Raw genomic sequence first — 21865 nt, 5'->3', positions numbered from 1 at the left:
AAAAGAAGGAATATTTCCCATTACATTCTATGAAGCAAATATCACCCTGATCCCCAAACCAGGAAAAAAACCAACAAGAAAAGAAAATTATAGACCAATATCTTTAATGAACATAGATGCAAAGATATTCAATAAGATCCTAGCATTTCATTTAAATAAAGCAGAAATTATTAAAATGTTCATATGTATTGACAAACCCACAATTTTATTTGGAAATGTTAAATACATTATAACATTGATAGATCAAATAAGGTAGCCTGCTAAGGATTTGACTGACTCATCAGGCTCCATCCACAGATACATTTAGAGAACATGCTTTGTTACCAGCAAAAAGAAAATACATATATTTTTTTAAAAATCTATAAGACATAGAAGATCAACATGTTTATCATATCATAAGAAAAAAATAAATTTTCAAAGTAGAAATAATTGAGGCTACAATTTCTGATCAAATCTAATGAAATTTAAAATAACAAGGACTAACCAACAATGTCCTTATAGAATTTAAAAATCAGACTTCTGAATTACTCATATCAAAATGAAATGGAAGTGGAAATTATAGCCTTTTTAGATATGAGTGATAATGAGCAGCTATAAATCAGAGGCTATGAGATTTGGCAAAAGCAGTAATTAATTCCAGTAATTATTGGAATATACAAAAGATCGGAAGTAAGAACAAGCAAAAAAAGAACAATAAAATTCTAAATAAACAAGAAAGGAATTTTTTAAAGTTGAATCAGAAATTAATAATATAGGGAACAAATAGGGATAATAAACCAGGAGCTCATTCTTTAAAATGATCAAGGAAACACACAAAGGTTCAGACGTCTGAGGAGAAAAAAAATGGAAGAAATTACTTCAAATATGCAGATGTTTAAAATTATAAGAAAATTTATGTATAATATTTCACAATTAAAACTCTAAATGAAATGGATAATTCTCCAGGAAGATTATCAAAATTGATTCAAAAAATGGAACCAATACATACGGTAGAAATGCTGCATGTCTACTCCCAAAAATAGCAGGAATTGGGCTGGGGCTGGAGGTCTCCCATGCAGGTGAGGCTGCCCTGGAATTAGCAGCTGCCCGGACCTCCCTGGCAGGGAAGAGGCCACCAAGATGAGGGATGTGGCCAAGTCTGGCACAAAACTTCCAGAGACATAGGCAAGTCTTTTAGAAAGGTTGGGTTTCTTTCATAAAGAACCGATGCTCACAGGGCAGTTTTACTAATGAGTCATCACAGGTTGATCAGCCACAGCTGTAGACACCTCTCGGTAGACGTATGTTTGGTTGGTTTTAGCTCCATTTTTACTTCTCAGAAAATTAACGAGCGCTGAAGTCTTCATTTAATTACGTCCTAATTAATTCTGAAGTATGACTCATGACTTCCAGAACCTCCCTCCACACCGACCTGTGCCTTCTTTGTCTTCTGGCAGGACGCCGGCCCTGGGGGTTTCATTCGGAGCTGCGTTTCTCCTGCTGGTCTTCATCCTCCTCGTCTGCTTCGCTGGGCAGCTTTTGGTAAGTGCCGCAAATCCAGACCTTCTTGGAAAGTGCACGCATTTCAGGAGCGTTTCAGGAAAACTGATTTCTTGCAGAAAACTTTCAAAACACAGGGAGCTTGGTGATTGGCCATTTCTAGAGCTACAGAACCCAGTAAAAGTAACACTCTCCCTTCAGGCTGACGCCCTGAGGTAGAAACCAAGGCAGCCCTGGCGCAACTGAGACGCTAATTTGCAGCTGTTTGCAATGTTGAGTGTCACACCATAAGATCGTATTTTTGCTTATTTGTTTCTGCCACTATTTCTTATCCCCTCCTCTGAGTTATCAGCAAGTGCAGGCATCACGGGAGGCTCTCAGTGTGCGGGGAGTTAACACCAGAATCAGATACATCTTTCATCTACTTGCAGGATTTTGGAGTATAGGAAGAAAGAAAAGATTAAAATATCTTTCATTAGTGTTTTGATTTAATCCAATTATTGTAAACTCTGTGCTTTAAATACAAGTGCTACATTTAAGAAAAACCTTAAATCTAAGTTTACTCTTGAGTGAAAGCAGGGGTGGTAAGTTGGCTGTGGCTTGATCAAAATCCGGAGAGAGCCAGTGATGGGACCCAGTGCCCCAAATAACCCTGGGTTTCACTTTGTTCCGTGGAGGAGAGTTGACGCCGAGAGGACACTCAAGGCAGGTTTCCTGCAGAGTTCACCAGCAGCCTTAGGAGACAGTTCAGAGAGTATTTTTTTAACCAAAATATTAACATGACAATAATTGATTATACAAAATAAATAGGAATAACCTTCATAGTATTTGTCAAAGGATTCTATTTTATGTGCTGTATGGCATTATAGAAAATACCATGGATATTTTTATATTTTCAAAATCATGATTTCTTCTGCCGGTTAAGCCCTGACAAGTCCACTGCGATGACCCAGCCGGGATGGCAGCCTCAGGTTGTGGTCTGCCTGCCACATCTCGGGGCCGTGCTGTGCCCATGCAGAGGCGCTGCTGTCTTCTACGGAGCATTCTTCTCATTCCGCCTGTGTTTGCACCGTGCTAGTGTCTCCAGTGTAATGTCATTTCGCTTTTTAAAGGACATACTGTTATCACTAGCAGCGGCATCAGTACAGTGCCATAGCGGCCTCTTAAAATCCTTGTCTTTCCTTCAGAAACTCTGAAAAGCAGTGTGTCTGCTGCAGACTGATAGATTGAGATCTTTAAGATCTCACAGCTTGTCTCTACCTTTCAGCCACAGGCCCTTTGTGTTCTGTGACTTGCACCTTTGCAAACTTTTGTGGATTTTGTTTCTACACAATAGCTTAGATGTCTCAAATGTCATTGGAAACTCTTCCAAAACTGGGACTGTGGGCTCTGACTTACTCAGATGCACGCATAGCTTCTCAAGTCTCCTGAAATCCCCTGAAGACATTACAGGTGGTTGAGAGGAGAGACCCAGTGAATACCGAGCTACCCTGCGCTCTGATGGGAATCCTTGGCACAGTTCTAAAACGCTTACTTGATAGAGAAGCCTGGTTTCCATGTTCCCAGGACCATCCATGTGTGGAAAAGCACGTGGACTGCACCCGCTGCTGGACACTTCTCAGTCCCAGTACAGGAGGCACCCTTCAGGGTTCCACGCGAACCCCACCCTAGTTCTCAATCCACTTATGTCATTGCGCCTAACTAGCTGTAAGTTTTATTTTTGATTCCAAAGAATTCGGTTTGGGGCATTGTAAGCATCGTGTCTCTTTAGAGTTTCAGGCTATTTTCTTTCTACTTAGTTTTTATAAAAGAAACATAGATTTTTAGAGCAGAAGAATGGAGGTCGAGAACAACCCTGCTGTCCTTTGGGAAAAGCTTTGCTCTTATGTGACTTCCCCCCATTCAGCCTCACTAGAATCCACCTGTCACAGCTCTTGGTCTCTCCTGGGTCAGGTCCAGGGTCCCCACAAGCTATTAAGAAGACACCCACAGGTCCTTTCCCGTCTCCAGGCTGCCCACACCCTGGCTCTCACATACCTCATGCTACAAGTTCTTTTGGTGTCTTAAAGAGCAAATTTCAAGGTTGCAAATGAACAAGTGCACACCTTGTCCTAATGAGAACCCTGCACTATGCCAAAGTGTCCACGAAGTCTAGCCTGAGGACATTTGGCCTTCCTAAGCTTGAATCCATAGGGTCCGTGAATGAGTCTCCCACCAGAGGCCAGCTGTAATCCCTGGTCAGGTTGTAATCCCTGAAAAATTCAAGAAGGAATACTTCTCCTTCCAATAATAGATTCTTTTTGATGTTTAAACCATTCTGAAAGGATTTTTTAACTCTCAGCTTCAGACATGTTAACGCACAGACAATTTCAGAACGTTTGAGTGTGTGCTGAGCTCTCCCCTCCAAACTCAGTGGAAAACTCTGCTGGCCCAGATATTCTACAGGGAATATGGAGAAACACTGCTGCGTCCAAACTGCTTGTCCCCTGGCTTCTTAATAGCCTGAGTTGGATGAGGTTTTGTAATGATTTGCATTTATTTATGAATTAAATGCTATGTTCATGGAAAGTACTTAATACTCCAAGCCTACTTTCTATTAGCATATGGTAACCTAACTTAAATGACAAAGGCAGAATTTGTGCTAATATAGCTGCTAAATTCTCTGTAGGAAGAACTAAAGTAAAATATTTCTATGAAGAAAGTTGCAAAAAAGGACTTGGCCAATGTGTTTCTCGCCAGTGCGGTCCTTTGTCACCCTCTGTTGCACAGAATATGCGACGTGAGTAAATCAAATTGTTAAATTGTTGGCTGCTTTACAGCTGGGTTTGATAAAAAGGTGTAAAACACCAAAATGAGCAAAAAATCAGGGTGATAACAAAATGCAAGATTTCCCCCTTCGGTAGAAAAATCATACAGATATTTATTCGAGGACACATTGTGAAAACTATGGCAAGGAATTTCTTTTTAATTTTCATTTCCATGAGAGGCCCAGCCCCCGGCTGAGGCCTGCCCCTTCCCCACCCCTGTGTTGCCCACTCCTCAGCTCTTGCCCACGTGAGTGAGCTCAGGGTTCCTAGGAACCTTCTCCAACACCACTCCAAGCCCTGTGCCGGGCCCTCCTTTATGCCCCCGGGGCTCACTTGTGCTCGGTGGCTTTGCCTCGATCACGTAACTTCTCATTTAGACGCCTGACATTTTCTGTCATTTGCCCTTACACATACTGAGTTCCTTGAGACAAGAATGGTTTCCTAAGCCCGCTCTCTGTCTCTCACTGAATCCAGCAGGGTGCTGATCACATCAGCCTGTTGATAAGTGGGTGTTACGGAGCACGTGCACACGACTGGGCTCCTTATGCTGTTTTCCCGGGATTCTTTTCCTTCTTCCAGTCCTCTGGCTCCGTGTAGCCCTTTCCTCATCTCATGGTTGCCAGCCATTCTCAGGCAAAGTCAGGCATGCCCTAAGTGACCTTCTGCAGATGCCCTGCCAGCAGGCCAGGGGGCAGGTTGAATTGTAAATGGACGTGTGGTGGAGAGAAGGGGTGGTGAGCCGTGCTCGCCTTCATCACGCTGCGCTGAAGCTTCTTGCTCATATCCGCCTGACTCTTTGACTCGGTGTGCGTCTTCCAACTACCAAGAGCCCACCTTTTCCACCATCAGCCCCTGTGTCAGAGGTCCTGTTTTGCACGATTACTTTTATTCTTAGAGTTGGAAATATCTTCAAGGAGTTTGCTTCAGTCCTATTTGCTCATGATGGTACTTGGGGCACATGAAACATGAGATAAATGTTTAATAGCACTCAGCTTGAAGGAACGCTGGGTTGAACCCAAATGCAATTTCCTGGCACCCCTGCTCAAAAGAACATCCCACCCCTGTCCCCACCCGGACTTGGCTTCTTCTGAGCTGAAGCTCCAAATCCGGCTCACAGTTGCTTCCTCAGCTCGGCACTCTGGGGGGACTCCTCACCTCCACATCCAAACCGGGCATCCCAAGTCCTCCTTCTGCAGGCCTCCACACCTGCTTCGGCCTCAGGGGCCCTCATGAGGTCCTTAACATTCCACATCAATGCTTCTTACCATTTCAGAATTGAAAATCTCTCTGGAGAGCCAAAAGAGAGCCCAGGGATGACCTCATTCAGCCCCTGCTTTGTGGCTGGGGGAACCTGGACCCCAGAGGTGCCTTCTGCTAAAGTGAGTTTCCATTTCCCATCATTTAGAATAGAAGTTTCTCTCCCAAAGATAATGATGCGGAAGGAGCTCTAATGAGACCTCTTGGGGATGGAGGCTGCGTAGCAGAGTCAGGAGTGTGGTAACTGAGGAGGCCTTCAAAGGCTTCCTGTCCTCCAGTGGGAACTTTGGGATGAATCCAAACTGCTTATGGTGGGCAGTGTCCCCATGGGTCTGATTCCAGCCTCATCCCAGTTTATTAGTAGTAAATGTTAGATTTAAAATACCTACTTGCTCTGCTGCACGCTTAGTGTATCCTGGCTTGTCATCCTCACCAGAGTCCTTGGAGGGAATGTCCATTCTAGAGTTAACAGAACAAAGGCTCACAGAGGCCATGAGACTTGCCCAGTGGTGTACGGCAAGTCGGTACTGGAGCCAGACTTAGAATGGAGCCTTGGAACTTTGTACTCGGAGGCAGGTGCAGAGGGTGCCAGGCTGTATATGAACAGAGGCATCGGCAGACAGGCATCCAGCACTGGGCAGGGATGGCCAAGCGGGGCACTTAGGATGCCCTGTAGTGACTGCTGAGTACCCACTGGTCCAAATCCCCTTGGTGACTCAAGGTGACCTCACACGGTACCTTCTTCATGTTTTCTTCCAGTCTACTTTCTTAAAATTCAACTATTGGTCCAGTTACTTAAAACTAGATTCTGGGCAAAGTGTATATCCATCATAAAAGACATTTGATCAAATGAAAGAAAAAGTTAACTTATAATTAAATTTAGACTAAAATAGTCTAGTAAGAAAACACCATTTGCAAAATGTTTTTATATACATGAAAGTCATTCAGCATGTTTTTATACACGTTATTTTATTGGATGATGAAACAATCCCTTTTATGGAGGCAAAAACTAAGACAAAGTTCACATTTTCATTACAATCAGTAATAAAAGGATAATAATGGCTTTCATTATTGTAGCAGTAATAATAATAGTCAGTACACATTCATGATCAGATTTGAGCTTCTGAACTACCTGAAGTGGACTTACATCTCTATAACAAATTCAAAAATACCACTAAAAAAAAAAAAAAATACACTCCAAACATCTTGAGAACATGTATGCTGGATACGGCAAATGAAAATGCCAGAAAATGTCAGAAGAAATTTTTCTTCCAGTAGTTGTTACCTCATGCTTTGTGTTGCAGAGATAATATGATGCCAGCCCACCAACCTCATTTCAGGCAGAGATGAAAGCACAAATACAGAGGTTACCTTGGAAAAGGAAAAGTGGGTCACTCACCCAGCTAATAGAAAAGCTTCCCACCCCACTGGGGTGCTTTCCGCCCAAGTCCCTCTCTCTCTAATGTCAATATAACTGCACCATGTTCCTCTCCGAATTTTCCTTAGTGTTCCTTTTGCCATCTTTTTACCTGCAGCTTTTCCTCATCATTATATAACTTTTAGGTCTATCTCCGGTAAACAACATCTAGCTGTGTGTTTTCTCAGATTCAGAAATCTCTCTCTTTAGCTTGGCAGGTATAATACATTCTTGTGTGTTTACAATCACTGCACTCCGTTTTACTTTCTAAAGATGTTATGAATCTTCCCTGCTCCTCCTTACTTTTCCTCCTCTTTGGTCTTCTTATGGATCCACAATGTTAATCCTTTTTTTCCCTCTGATGCGTAGAAGTTGTATATTCTGGTCTGTGTTTTTAGATACTACCTGAACATTTGTAACAGGTGCATGTAACTAACAAGGTCCATCACTATCTCCATCTTCTTGTTGAAAACTAAGTGAAGTCCGATCATTCTCTCCCATCTTGTATGCAAATGTTGCTTATTTTTTCTAAATTTAAACTGCTCAAATTATTCCTTATTATTATTGTTATTTTGGGTTTTGTTTCACAATTTCTTTGCTTGCTGCTTTTTCCAAATACTATTCCTTCCTCCAAGATTTGGTTTCCATATTGCTAAAGCATTTCCTTGTATAATCTTTTCCAGGAAAGCTTGTGAATAAGATACCCGCTCAGATTGGTTATTTTAAAAAGTATTTTTCCTCACTTTAATAATTTATAGTATTTCTTTTAACATTTTGAGAACATGTTTCCGTAACTTCCTATCCTCTCCTGTACTGAGAAGGCACCTGTCTCACTGGTCCCTGGTCTCTGTGGGTTTCTGTAGGATCTGTTCTCTGCCTTTGTGAGCAGTGGAAGTTGTGTGTTCAGGGTAGGTTGACGTCATTTCTCCTGGCTGTGGCTCCCAGCCACAGGCCTCGCATCCTGCTCCAGGCCCACAGCATCACTGCCCAGTATCTCCTTGTCTCTTCTCTACCCTTTCTGTTCTGTGTTTCTCAAACTTGTATTAAAAGTATGTCAAACCACTTCATTGTAGCTTCTGTGTGTCAATCTTGCATTCATCTCTTTTACCTCTTTACACTTCTGTGCTGTTTTATGGGTTATTTCCTGAGATCTGCCTGACCTCTTCAGCCAGACGGTCCATGCCGTCCATCAACAGCCATTGAGTTTGTAATTTCAGTACCTTTATTTTCATCTCTAGAGAGTTGATATGGCTTATTTTTAAAATGTGCCTGTTATTTTCTCTTCACAACCTGCTTGCTCACTATGGGCACTGATCCTTCTTTTGTGACTTTAATCTTCTGTTATGGGCTATTTTGGATTGTTTGATATCTGCAGACCTTGCTGTGCTAGTTCTACTGCCTGTTGTCTGTGTTGACTCTTCCCCATATGGCCCCTGTGTTATGTAGTTTACAATTAGTTTTCACTGGGAGGTCATCTTCAGTAGTAACTGCCCCCGACCCCAGCTGGACATCCCCTCACTCTGGGTGTCACTTTCAAGTCTCGCCTGTAAGTAGTATTGTTCGTGCTTCTGCCAGAAACTCCAGGCCTTTCTCTGGTTTTTGACCTGATTAATAAACCCTTACTCTGGTGTTCCCATTATGAATCAGATAATGTAATTTCAAGCCCACACCCACTTTTAGAGCTTGGATTTCTCATGAGAAGGTCCTTGGTAGCTCTGCCAGACTTCTCCACAGAGAACAGCTTTTGAGGCCCCATTTTTATTCCAGGGCCTCCGTTCCTGCTTCCTACCTTTTGCAGCTAGATGAACCCTAATACCTCGCTCAGCCCATTTGGCACCAAACTCCGTCTGCGTTTCTGTCCCCAGTGATCCCCTCTGGGTCCATCATTAACACAGTGAGTGGGTCCAGCAGGCATTTGTTGAGTTCCTATGTTGGTCAGGCATTCTGTTGGCCTCTGTGAATACAAAGATAAGCAAGATGTGATCTGTGTCCTCAACCAGCCCTGCACATGGCTGGGGCCAATACATCAGCAGACACCACGCATGCTCCATTCTGCAAGCTCCACACAGTGGGGCAGTGATCAGGGAGTGTGGCTCACCAGGGCATCAGAAAGAAATGGGCTGATGTGAGGAATGTGATTGATTCAAATTAAAAGGAAAATCCTCCTGTAGGAAATTCAAGGACAATTAAATAATCAAAGCACACATGACAGTCTTTGTGACATTACATGTTACAAGTAATTATTGCTCTGGCTTGTTCCTGCCATTCAGAATGACAGTCTTCAGCCAATTAAAATACCAGAGTAGATGTTCCTTTAGGCAAACACCCCAAAACACACGTTCATGTGAAAAAACTCAGCCGTCATGTTTTTCTGGCAAGATTTTATCCTGGGATGTGTTTTTGTATGTATAAAATGTTGTCACTCGGCCACTCTGGTTATTTATCTTTTCTGAATGTTGTTTCATTTTATTAAACCTCACTTAACGTAAGCTACTACTTTTTTTCAGGTATCTCTTATTGTTTTTTACATGGACACTAAATTGTAAATGTAGTCTACTTTTACAAGTATTAACTTACAAGGAATTAGTTCTAGATGGAGGGACGACTGGTTGTTAGCATTTGCTAGTGGTTCAGAAGGGAGGGAAGGAGGGAGAGGAGAGGAAACGGGAGGGGAAGGTGAAGGGGAGAGAGGAAACGGGAGGGAAGGAGGGAGGAGAGAGGAAATGGGAGGGAAGGGTGAAGGGGAGAAAAACAGAGAAAGGGGAGGGAAGGGAAGGAAATCAGCAGGATGATTTGGGGTGGAGTTTTTTTTTTCTTTTTTATTAATCCAAATCAAATAAAATGTATGCATATTTGCTTTTATATGGAGGATCGCCTTGCCTGGGGCAGGGCCAGTGGCCTGACCCGGCCTTTTCTGCCACCCCTGCTGCCAGTTCCTTCCACCCCGTCTGTGATGGCGTTTCCTTAAACCTACCTCCTTTTCCTTTCACATCTCCCAGAGGCGTCCTAGGACGCGAGGACTGACACTGATGCTCAGGAAAGGGAAGAAACAGATGTGGCTGAAATGGTTTTAATTGCCTGAGGATTGTCATTCTGGGCTAAACCAAAGGTCAGAGCGAGTGACTCCCCCGGGCTCCCAGCAGGCGTTTCCTCCTTGTCAGTCGGGCAGCTTTGTCTGAATAATGGCCAGAGTATTCCTGAGGTGTTGTTACTTACGATGTTCAATTATGATGGTCTGAATTTTGATAAATATTTTTCTACCAGGGCCTTTATTTCAATACTTAACCAAAACCAGAATAAACTGAAGCAAATGTTCGTTTCGAGAGCCAAGTTGGAAATTTTACACAGAGCTGCACATGAGTCAATGTTCTCTTTTTTTCTTGATCAGGTTCCTTCCGTTTCGAGATCCTCGTCCTTTTTCTCCTCTTATCCTATCACTGGTTTCTTCTGTTCCCCCCACCAACTCCGTCTTCCTCCTCCTCTGCCCCATTGTCCCTGGCACTGTCCTATCTCCCTCATCTGCCTCCTTGTCCTTGCCACCAGCAGTGCTCACCAATCTTTATACTTCAGAAGAGTTTTGTCTACTTTGTGACAGAGAAAGAAAGATAGCAGCTTGCCTCCCTGACCTGGAGTACAAGGAATATTTGGCATAAAGTTAAAAATGACTGCTTGGAAGGTTTATGGGAGAAGGAACCAAGGGCATCAGATCTGCTGTCCTGACCCACGTGTGCCAAACCTCACATGTCTACCGAGCAGCTCCAGTCTGTCATTCTGCCCAGCTAATCCCATGAGCAGAAAGAAATCCCTGCACTTCTGCTCATGTCTGTCTCAGGGAATGGCTGAATAGAATACATTCTATTAGAGCATATTTGGCAAGATTATCACCACGTACTCTTCTAAAAATGTAAACAGAAGAACTTGCTTTAATTTTTGTAATTTCAAAACTATGTCCACATAATACATAGGTCATATTTACCTAATAGACAGTGATACAGAATCTGAGCTAGATTTAAATTTTTCTCCTCGCGTGGTAAACTTTTTTACTTTGTGCTCTTAACACTTTTATTATCCTACCAATTTCACACACACAAACGCATTGATTTTTAATAATTTCTCTTAAGACTCTAATTCTAGTCAGTCAGGCTGCAAATATATAAATATGTCTCAATTTCCCAGGATCAAACCCAGTGCCTTCACTTATTGGACCCTGAGCTAGGGAGTATGATATTCCATTTAAATCTTGTCCCTTCACACATTACCATAGCTTCTCCTACAGAAGATAGCTCCGATTGTGTTCTGTGATATTAATAGTATTAGAAGTAGCGTGCATAAACAGTAATCATGAATATGTGCAGGAGAGTGTTCTCTGGCTAAATGACCCTCTAAGACATTTAATGTTCAGAGCATTAAGGCTTACCCTATTGGATGACAGATTTAATGCCACCAACCCCTTTCCAAAGTGCAGATCTGGCTCCCGCCCGCGTTGCTAGCCAGAGGACGCACTGCAGAGCTAGGCCTAGTGCGCCCCCTGCTGCCAGCCAGCAGTTCTGCTCCTGGCAGCCCCTTCAGCCCAGGGCGCACCTGTTGGGGCTCTAGGACAGGTGATGGGAAGTCTGGGAAGGGCCTGGGAAAATCAGCCCCCGGACCAAGCAGGAAACCTCACCCTGTGTCTGCATCGATGGGGCATGTATGCCATAGGCAGATAGTCTTTGTCTGGAAAGAAAAGGACCACAGTGGAAAGAGGGGAAAAAGGGGATTTTGTTGTGGTGGTTGTTTATATCGATAAGTGTATAAAGCAAATAGATATTTAGTCATTAAAATCTTTCTGAGAAGTATTGTTTTCTTCAATGAAATAACAAGAAGAGCCAATATTTATAGGTCCTGTTCCACAGTCTCTAACTCCCTTAAACCTCTGAAAAGACTGAGGTGGCAGGTGTGATTATGATCCCGTGTTAGATGAAGGAATCGAGACCAGAGAGGAGGATTCACCTGCAGAAAGTCTCACGGCTCTGGGGGTTGAACCCAGGCCACTGGCCGGTCCTTTACCCTGTGACCTGCTCTCAGCCTGTAGAATCTCATTTAACTGCATCGACATTTAACAGATGGCAGCGCTTATAGCAACAATGTTTTTAGGAAAAAATGCTAAAACAAAATGTGGAAGAGGTAGAGAAATGCCAGTGCTGTTTACTAGAACAATTGAGTAGCATTCTCTGTTTGAGTTGTATTGATGCGCACCAGGTTCACTGTTAGATTAACTGAGTGGTACAAGTCAGACACTATACAGTAATTTATTTATGCCTTCTGAATTTTTTAAACCATTATTTCTTTACATTTCTGAGGCACATAGCCTTCGGACCACAGTCTCCATAGCATAAAAGTTAGCATGCTGAGTTCTGGAGAACTCTTAATCCTGCTTGTCACATCTGGTAGCATGTTCGAGGTACCTGGAGAGTTGGTGTCACCCACAACTCAGCAGAAGTCACTATGCTGCTTTGCCCCCCACCCAGAGGATGGTAAGAACCACAATCCCTGGAGAGGTGACCCTCTGGCTGGGGCCCCCTCCACTGAGACCCCACAGAGCAGCATCTGGCCCACGGTACATGGGGCGTGAATGCCAGCCATCATCTACCTCACTTCCTTCTTGTATTGAGAAAATTCTCCAACACCCTGCAATACCCACATTCATAGCAGCAGTCTTCACAACTGCCCAGAGGTGAAGCAACTCAGTGTCCATCGACAGGTGAACAGATAAAAAAATGTGGTAGACACACACAATGGAACGTAGCCTTTTAAAAGAAGGAAATCCTGCCCTCACACTGACATTATCCTGAGAGAAGTGAGCTGGTCACAAAGGCTGCCTGCCACCACGTGATTCCACTCACAGGCTGTACCCAGAGTGCTCAGAGGGAGCAGTGGTGGCTGGCAGGGGCTGGCAGGAGGGAGTGATGGGGAGTTTTGTTATTCCATGATAGAAAGTTTCAGTTTTGTGAGTTTAAAAATCTATAGATGTTTACAACATTATGAATATAATTGTCACTACTGAACTATACACTTGACATGGTACAGGGATGTCCAAACTTTTGGCCTCTCTGCACCGCATTGGAAGAAGCAGCATTGTCTTGGGTCACATATTAAATAAATAAACACTAACGGAAGGTGAGGAGCAAAAAAAGAGGCTGTGCATCATTTTCACGATATCCTCCACTGGTAAGCAAAACCGTCCTTACCTGACCCCCCTGCAGGGCGCAGGATGCACCACTGGCAGATGGTAAATTTTATGTGTCACATGTCTCTTGACACTTTTGAAAATTGTTTAGAAATTTGTTTTTACAAAGAGCTTTTCTGTGTGGAAGAAAGCCTGCACAGGAGAGCCTAAGGCACGGCCGTGGCAGCTCGTGCCCTAGACTTTGAATGTCGTCTTTGTAGGCACAGACACCAAACCGAATCTGTGCTCTGGGCTGTTCCTATGACCAGATGACCCAGCAGTGAGAAGGGCAGAAGACATGCTGGTCTGCTTTCTGTATCCATCAGCTGAATTTATGATAACTTTCATCACAGCTCTGATCAGAGACCCGAAGTACCCTTCAGGGTGATTTAATTAAATGATGTTTTTCCTTTGCCAAAGAAAATCACTTAAAAATGTAACTTCAGGTCTACTTAGATGTACAAACACATCGTCCCTTTGCCATAGAAATTTAATTTGTTCCTAATTTGTAACAATAACACCAACATAATTTTAATAAGGTCTGTGACATAGTACGGGTCCTTGGGGAGGACAGAATCCACTTGTTCAGTCTGTGAACATTCTTGGTGCTTGTCGTGGTTTTAAAACTGTCATTCAGAAGCTAAAGAGGATACGTAAAATAGCGATGCAGCTCTTTTTCTCTCTCTCTCTCTCCTCCAGCAGTGCAGCACAAAAGCCTCTCCCCCCCTCATTTGGCTTCTGAAGTCCTCAAGCATCATCGCCAACCGGCCGTGGCCGCGCATCTTTCTCACGGTCGTCACCACGGCCATCGTATTAACCATGGCCGTGTTCAACATGGTAAGTCTGGGGCAGGGCATCACTCCCTTCCATGGCTTGTCCTGGTGGGATTTTGGAAATGTGCCCACAGTTCCTTTGTGACACTCAATGCTGTCTGTCAACTTTAGTGGTTCCTTTAAGAAAAAGGATGTTTTCCAGAAGCCACCTTCAGAGACAGGGCGGCTCCTTGGAGCAGTTTCCCACTACCTTGCTTGTGGTGGCCACGGATACAACATGGGCTATCTGCGGGGACGTCATGAGGAATAGTGGGACCCTCAAACTAAGTGTCCTGCTCTGCAGTTTAAAAATCCTGATCGCAGCAGGCCAGCTATTGGGAGACGTTGTCTTTAAACTTCCGCAGGCTCTGTTTGTACTTTCTTGGAAGTAACAACCAAGACGTCTCTGCCAAGGTGCTTCCAAGGATTAAAGGAACCCGTGTTCCCGTCACACGTAGGACAATGCTGGGCAGTTTGTAAATATCCACTTAGTGGCCCCTCTTCCTGTGTCAGCGTCACGTAACTGGCATCTCCCCCAAGACAGACACTGAGATCAGCCTTGTGATTTACGACACAGAACACAGGTACTTTAATAATAATAACATAGTTTTCATAAAGTAGCAAGAAATCATTCACAAAAAGAAATATTTATTGAACATAAAGTGTGCCTGGTACATTGCTGGGGGCTCATAGCCCAGAGATGTTTCTCCACTTTCCAAGAGTCCCCAACTGAGGGCGGCGACAGGCAACTAGTGGACTCGTATGAGGTCATCCTGGGACAGGCTGGAGGTGGCAAGAGCAGCTTGTAGAGAGGTCTTGAGAGGAAGGGAGGGTGAGGCTGCTGGACTGGGTCCTGAAGGGTGTGGAGGAGTTTGCCAGATGGACCTGGGAGGAAATGTGGGGGCAAGAAGAGGTGGGATGGAATGAGAAGGGGGAGAGCAGAGTTTGTATTAAAATAGGCCAAGGAAACGGGTGTTTCTGATAAGGGCATGTTCAGATGGGACAGCTGGAAAATGTACCTCGTCTACACAACAAGCAATGCCCTGGAGAAAGAGCAGGTCAGGGGGAGACTTGGGTCAGTCAGCAGGAGGAGCCGGCTCAGAGGGGCCAGGCTGCCTGACCAGGGACTTCCAGCACAAACAGCCCTGTGTGGGGTGTTCTTGCCGCGATCCTGGAGCTGTCACAGGGCAGGGCCTCAAGATGAGAGACTTCAGAGAGGGCCAAGAGGACCTGCCCTGAACAAACACGGTGCAGACAGAGCACCAACCACACAGCGGCCCTGCTTCTCTGCAGTGTTGTGGATGCGGCAAGGCTAGGGACATGTCGTGGGAGGAAGCGGCACAGAGAGGCAGGCAAGGGCGGTGGCTGGAGGCTGTTTTAACAGGAGCATATTTCCTGAGGTAGGTCCTCGGTCAGGCTGTATAACCGGCATCTGCACATTAGTCTGCGTTCCTGAAATCCGGCTGTCTAGAGAGCTCACTATCATGGTCACGGCAGAGTTTGTTAGATGAAGGGCTGGAGGGAGATGCTGGCTCAGAAGCCAGCTCCATCACAGCAGGGCAGAGGAAGGATAGTGGGGTGCTAGAGCTTGGGTTTCGAGACTCAGACTCGCTCACAGCTGCTGCTCTGGAAGGGGCTGGCTGACATGATGCCCTCCTGATCAGTCCTCCTCCTCCCTCCAGAGTGCTCCCCTGTGTGCACAGAGCAAAGTGAGCACCATCCCTGAGCATTGGCCCTCATCCCTGAGCGCTGGCCCTCATCACTGAGCACTAGCCCTTGTCCCTGAGCACTGGCCCTCGTCCCTGAACACTGGTCCTCGTCCCTGAGGGCTGGTCCTCATCCCTGAGCACTGGCCCTCATCCCTGAGTGCTGGCCCTCATCCCTGAACACTGGCCCTCATCCCTGAACACTGGCCCTCGTCACTGAGCATTGGCCCTTATCCCTGAGCACTGACCCTCATCACTGAGCTCTGACCCTCATCCCTGAGCACTGGCCCTCATCCCTGAGCTCTGACCCTCATCCCTGAGTACTGGCCCTCATCCCTGAACACTGGCCCTCGTCACTGAGCATTGGCCCTCATCCCTGAGCACTGGCCCTCGTCACTGAGCACTGGCCCTCATCCCTGAGCACTGGCCCTCGTCCCTGAGCACTGGCCCTCATCCCTGAGCACTGGCCCTCGTCACTGGCTAGCAGCAGCACATCCAGTCAGGGACAAGCCAGTCCACATGACTTACACACACTGAAGAATGAGGTCTTCTTCCTTTCTTGTTTATTGTGTGAGTTTAAGATGTAGAACGTGAAATTTTGGGGTGTGTGTGAGAGAATATGTACACACAGTGAAGTGAGTACTGCAGGTGAGCATTTAACACAGCCATCACCTTCCACGGTTATCTGTTTGGTGAGTGTATGGCAGGAGCACCTGAAATCCACTCTCTGAGCAGATTTTCAATATACAACACAATGTTATAGCTGCCACCTTCCAGCTCCAGGTCCCATCTCTGAGTTACTCATCCTGAGTGACTGCAACTTTGTGCTCTGCGGCTGACATCACCTGGTTTCCCACCTCCTGGCTGCTAGTAACTACCATCCTGCCCTCTGTTTGCATGAACGTGGCTTCTGTAGGTGCCACATAGCAGTGAGATCACACAGCATCTGTCTTTCTGCGCTTTGATTATTTCACTTGGCATGATGTCCTCCAGGTCCATCCATGGCATTGCAAATGACAGGATTTCATTCTTTTTTATGGCTGGATCATATCTAAAGGGAAGAAGCCATATTTAGTATCAGAAATACGCCTTCCAGTGTTACTTTCCTTCTTCACAAAGAAAGAAGTTCATTGTCAGGAAAGGTACAGAAGTCTGCAGAAGACACATTGAAGTATGATGCATGGTTTTTGAGAAAGAAACAAAATAAGGTTTTTCCCCAGTACAGGGCTACCTTCTGCAAACGTGGAAACAAGGAATGAGATAAATTACGTGTATTTTTTCTTTTCCGTCCATCAGTGCAGAGGAAGAGAAAAACAAGCTGCTCAGGCAGTCACCGTCTCGACAGTGCTGAGGAAATGCTGATTCTATGGAAACCTGGTGCCATGAACTTAGTGGTTATTTTCCATCCGGGTACTTCTCTGGCACCTATGTTGAAGACAAATCACTAAAAAGCATGAAAGCTGACCCTGTGTATATAGAGAGAGAAAATGATGTCACCTCTTTGTAGAGTAACCAAGAGAAAAGTCATACAGCTATAGCAAACTCAGTTTTCATGAAGTTACCAAACGCATACAGTAGAGAGAGGAGAGTTTCCTCAATAAATGTGCTAAGAAATCTGGTGCATGAAATCTGCAAATCCGTATGCACAAAAATGAAACTAGACCCTTATCTCTCATCATATATAAAACTCAAATCAAAATGGATTAATTAAATTATGAAACTATTTAAATAAAACACGGGGAAATGCTCCAGGACGTTGGTCTAAGCACAGATTTCTTGAGTAATACCTCAAAAGCACAGGTAACCAAAGCAAAAATGGACAATTGGTGTCACATCAAGCTAAGAAGCTTCTGCACAGCAAAGGAAAGGTTCACAAAAGTGAAAAGACAAGCCACAAACTGGGAAACAATACACTACTTGCAAACTCCTTTATTTAATAAGGAATTAAAAACTAAAATATGTAAGGAGCTTCAACAAGTCAATAAAAAAAATCAAATAATCTTAATAATAATGCACAAATGATCTCAATAGATATTTCTCAAAAGAAGACATACAAATGGCCAATAGGTATATGAAAAAAATGCTCAACATCTGGTGGTGCCTGTGGCTCAAAGGAGTGGGGCACTGGACCCATATACCGGAGGTGGCAGGTTCAAGCCTGGCTCCAGCCAAAACTGCAAAAAAAAAAAAAGTGCTCAACAACATTAGTCGTCATAGAAATTCTTTTTTTTTTTTTTTTTGAGACAGTCTCACTTTGTTGCCCTCAGTAGAGTGCTGTGGCTTCATAGCTCACAGCAACCTCAAACCCCTGGGCTCAAGCAATTCTGGTCTGAGCCTCCCAAGTAGCTGGGACTAAGGTGCCGGGCAGATGGGGTCTCATTCTTGCTCAGGCTGCTCTCCAACTCCTTAGCTCAAACAATCCGCCCATCTTGGCCTCCCAAAGTGTTAGGATTACAGGCATGAGCCACCAAACTGGCATTCATCAGAGAAATTCAAAGCAGAACTACAGTGATTTCATCTCACTTCCCTTAAAATGACTTTTATCCAAAAGAGAGGCAATAGGAACACCGGCGAGGATGTAGAGAAAGGGGAAACTTCGTACACTATTGGTGGGAGAGTAAATTAGTATAACCACTAGGGAAAACACCGTGGAAGCTCCTCAAAAACTAAAAACTACCGTATCATCCAGCTGCACATTCGGGGGGTATGTGTCCAAAAGAATTGAAATTAGTATTTCAAAGAGATACCTGCACTCCCATCACTTCCACGTTTACTGCAGAACTATTCACAATAGCCAAGATTTGGAATCAGCTGAGCATCACTGGTTGTATGGACAAAGAAACGTGTATATATACACAATAGAAAAGTATGTAGCCGTAAAAAAAGAATAAAATTCTGTCCTTTGCAGCAACTTGGATGGAAATAGAGAACATTATTAAATGAAATAAGCCAAGCATGGAAAGACAATGTTTACATGTTCTCACTCTTGTAGAGGAGCTAAAAGTTAAAACCATTGATCTCATGGACATTGAGAGTAGAATGATGGTTACCAGGGGTGGGAGGCATTGCAGGGAGGGGAAATAAAGTTGGGATTGCTAATGGGTGCAAAGATGATTAGAGGAAATGCACAGGGTGACCACAGGCAACACTAAGTTATTCTATATTTTAAAATAGCTAAGAGTGGAATTGGAATGTTATTAACACAGTAACACTCCCCAACCCCTCTGATTTCAGTTTTTATACACTGCCTGCCTACATCAAAACATCACATTTACTCCCTAAATATACACAACTGTTATGTACTCATAAACGTTAAAAATAAAAAATTACAATGCCAAAAATAAATTAAAACTCTCTGTCTCAGAGGTAGGTTGTGTGAGTGGAATCACAGACCAGGTCTGTCCTCTGTGCCTGGCTCAGTTCCCAGGGCACACTATTTTCAGCCTCTCATTCCAGGGTCCCGATACTGGTGACCATTACTTAAGAGATACTTATCTTTATCCTCTCAGCAGTATTTTTTAATTAAAATTTCCTTTCTAATAATACTATGAATATACATATCTTCTGAAGTTTTTAATTCCTCATGATCTGAGCTGCCAAACACTTGCCAATAATAGATAAAAAACGTGGAAGCTGATGATTGCATTTTGCCCATAAAATTAATTTTCGTTCTTACGATCAAAAATTCATAAAACCCTATTGACTCATTAAATGCTTGAACCAAGATGACAAAGATAGTGCAAAAAAAAAAGAGGGAAAAAGGGAGGGGGGGAGGGAGGGAGGGAGGAAACATTCCAGAGGCTCCAATTTCACGGTGGAGAGTTGAACGTGTACGTGGTGATGTCAACTTCAAATAAAGTTCTAACCAGACTCTGCCCTGTGTTTCCATTTTCTTTAGCATCTGTCTTGAAGTTCTGGAATTCTCTACTGAATATGTAGCACAATAAATAATTAGCTATTCAATAGAAATCGTCAAGTCCACATAAAACATCTTGTGCACAAGGAACACAGAAATTTATAAATTTAGTACCCGCCTGCTGTCTTCTAATTTTAGCTAATTCATTGATAATTTTTAAAAAAATCTTCTCTTTGCAGTTTTTCCTGAGCGACTCAGAGGAAACAATCCCTCCAGCAGCCAACACGACAAACACCAGTTTTCCTGCCTCAAATAATCAGGCCGCAGTTCTGCGTGCACAAAATTTATTTTTCCTCCCGGTAAGAAGGTTGCGCTCATCACTGCTTTTGCTGTCCCTGTGCTGCTAGTCTGCCTGACACACAGCCTGCAGTCTCAGATCTGTTTACCCTGCCTTACTCCTCTGGTATCAGTCCCTGGTAGGTCCTGAATTTGCCCATTCCAGTCTGTGCTCCAGGTCCCAGGCCTTGGTGACTAGCTACACAATGTTATTTTTATGCTTCCACTGGGTAACGTTTGCCTCTGTCTTATTAACTGCTACAGCATTGCTGCCATGTACCCTGCCATATGGCACTGGATTTCATGTCACTGAATTTCTGAGTTTGTTGCTTATAGACCTTGCTAATTGTTCCAGTGAATTAGTATTATCCCCTGAAAGCTGCAGTAGTGGAGTCCCTACCTCATTTGCCTGCCTCTCCATTGGCAACAATGCTGTCCAGTAGTTCCATTTCTAAATAATTCTTACTGACTGACTTGTTTTAACTAGTGTCTCAAAGATCCTAGGTTGAGGGTGGTGCCGTGGCTCAAAGGAGTAGGGCACCAGCCCCATAAGCCAGAGGTGGTAGGTTCAAACCTAGCCCCAGCCAAAAACTGCAAAAAAATTAAAAAAAAGATCCTAGATTGAAATGTCAAACATATTAACATATCTTTTGAAGGAGAAGCATTAGATCAATTATTTACTGCTTTAATAGCTTCATTGTTTCATAAATTGTGTGATCAAAAAAAGGTGATTTGCTGCTTGCCTTTTCATTTTCTGAATGGTCACCCAAAAGTAGCACAGACCATTCCCATTTAGTTTCCATCTCACGTAGTCTTGAGAAGGCTAAGTGAATGATTTGGGGGGTTGAAATTGATAATTTAATATGTATACTTTCAAAATTCCCTACAAATATTTCAGAATGATTAGATAAGGCAATAAGGGAGATTGGTAACAATTCTTCTTTCCCTGGTTTGCTCCCTTGACATAAACCTTTAGTCGTTGGTCCCTCCTCATTTTACTTCCCTGGAAAGCTCACAACTCGATGCAGACACATGTGAGGAGACCTCTGGTATGCCATCTACTCACAGAAGATTTCTGAGCCCTTGACTAGTTCATGGGAAAGCGATCAAGGTCCACTAGCCGCGTCACCCTGGGCAGGGCAAGACAGCCTGGGGTAGGCTTCACCCTCACCGGAGGGTTCCTGCCCTTCAAACTGGGCATTATCATCGGCCCAGCAGGATTAAACATTCTCTCTTCTATTTACGTACATGAAAGGTAAAAAAGTAGGATTCGTAGTGAGGGTTGACTGTCTGTAATCTCACTTTGGGTGATTGGGAGCCCCCTTCTTCAGAGGAATACTCAAGCTAACGGTCTGATGTGCCTCTTTCTCCTTGAACCAGTGGCATCAGCACTCACAGGATCCCAGAGAGCACACCCACCACACAAGCCCCTTCCAGCATTCACATGGCACTTTAAGTTTAAAAGTTTAAGGTAAAGATGAGTTTTCACAGGGGAAAAAAAAAAGTAGCTGACAAGAGCTGTTTAAAAAAAACTCTCCTTCCAACGTATTTGGGTAGAACAACTCACCATGCTTGGCATCCCCAAAAGATGAATTTCTCGTAGATAAATCTGTATAATATCTTATTTGCAATTGATGGAAATAATTAGAAACTCCAGATGGGGAAATGCAACATTTTTGCAATCATAAAAGATTCTGAAGGAACACCTGGTAGTGTCTGTGAATCTAGTAGGACTTAGTAAAGGGGCTACTGACATAACAAGCCCTCTGAAGGAAGGTTGTGGCCAGCCTCGTGTTCTCACAGGTGGGAGCTAGACTGTGGCTACATGAGGACACATGTGGCATAATGGACATTGAAGACTTGGAAGGGGGTGGGGGGAGGTGACTGATGAAAAATTACCTGTGGGGTACAAGGTGTGCTATTCAGGGGATGGGTACAGAACCCCTGTGGGGCACAAGGTGTGCTATTCAGGGGATGGGTACAGAACCCC

General features: G+C 44.0%; 1 protein-coding gene across 1 annotated transcript in view; it reads left to right on the top strand.

Annotated features, from left to right (window-relative positions):
* ADCY2 (adenylate cyclase 2) overlaps nt 1-21865 on the top strand; it is a 398303-nt gene that overhangs the window by 328132 nt on the left and 48306 nt on the right. Inside the window, 3 exon segments of the mRNA XM_003789554.2 lie at nt 1437-1521; nt 13865-14002; nt 19779-19898. Of these exon segments, the coding sequence (XP_003789602.2) occupies nt 1437-1521; nt 13865-14002; nt 19779-19898 (343 nt within the window).

This window comes from Otolemur garnettii, unplaced genomic scaffold (genome assembly GCF_000181295.1).
Source record: "Otolemur garnettii isolate 467f Iridium unplaced genomic scaffold, OtoGar3 scaffold00033, whole genome shotgun sequence".
In the NCBI taxonomy this organism is placed as follows: Eukaryota; Metazoa; Chordata; class Mammalia; order Primates; family Galagidae; genus Otolemur; species Otolemur garnettii.
This window is presented reverse-complemented; position numbering and strand designations above follow the sequence as displayed.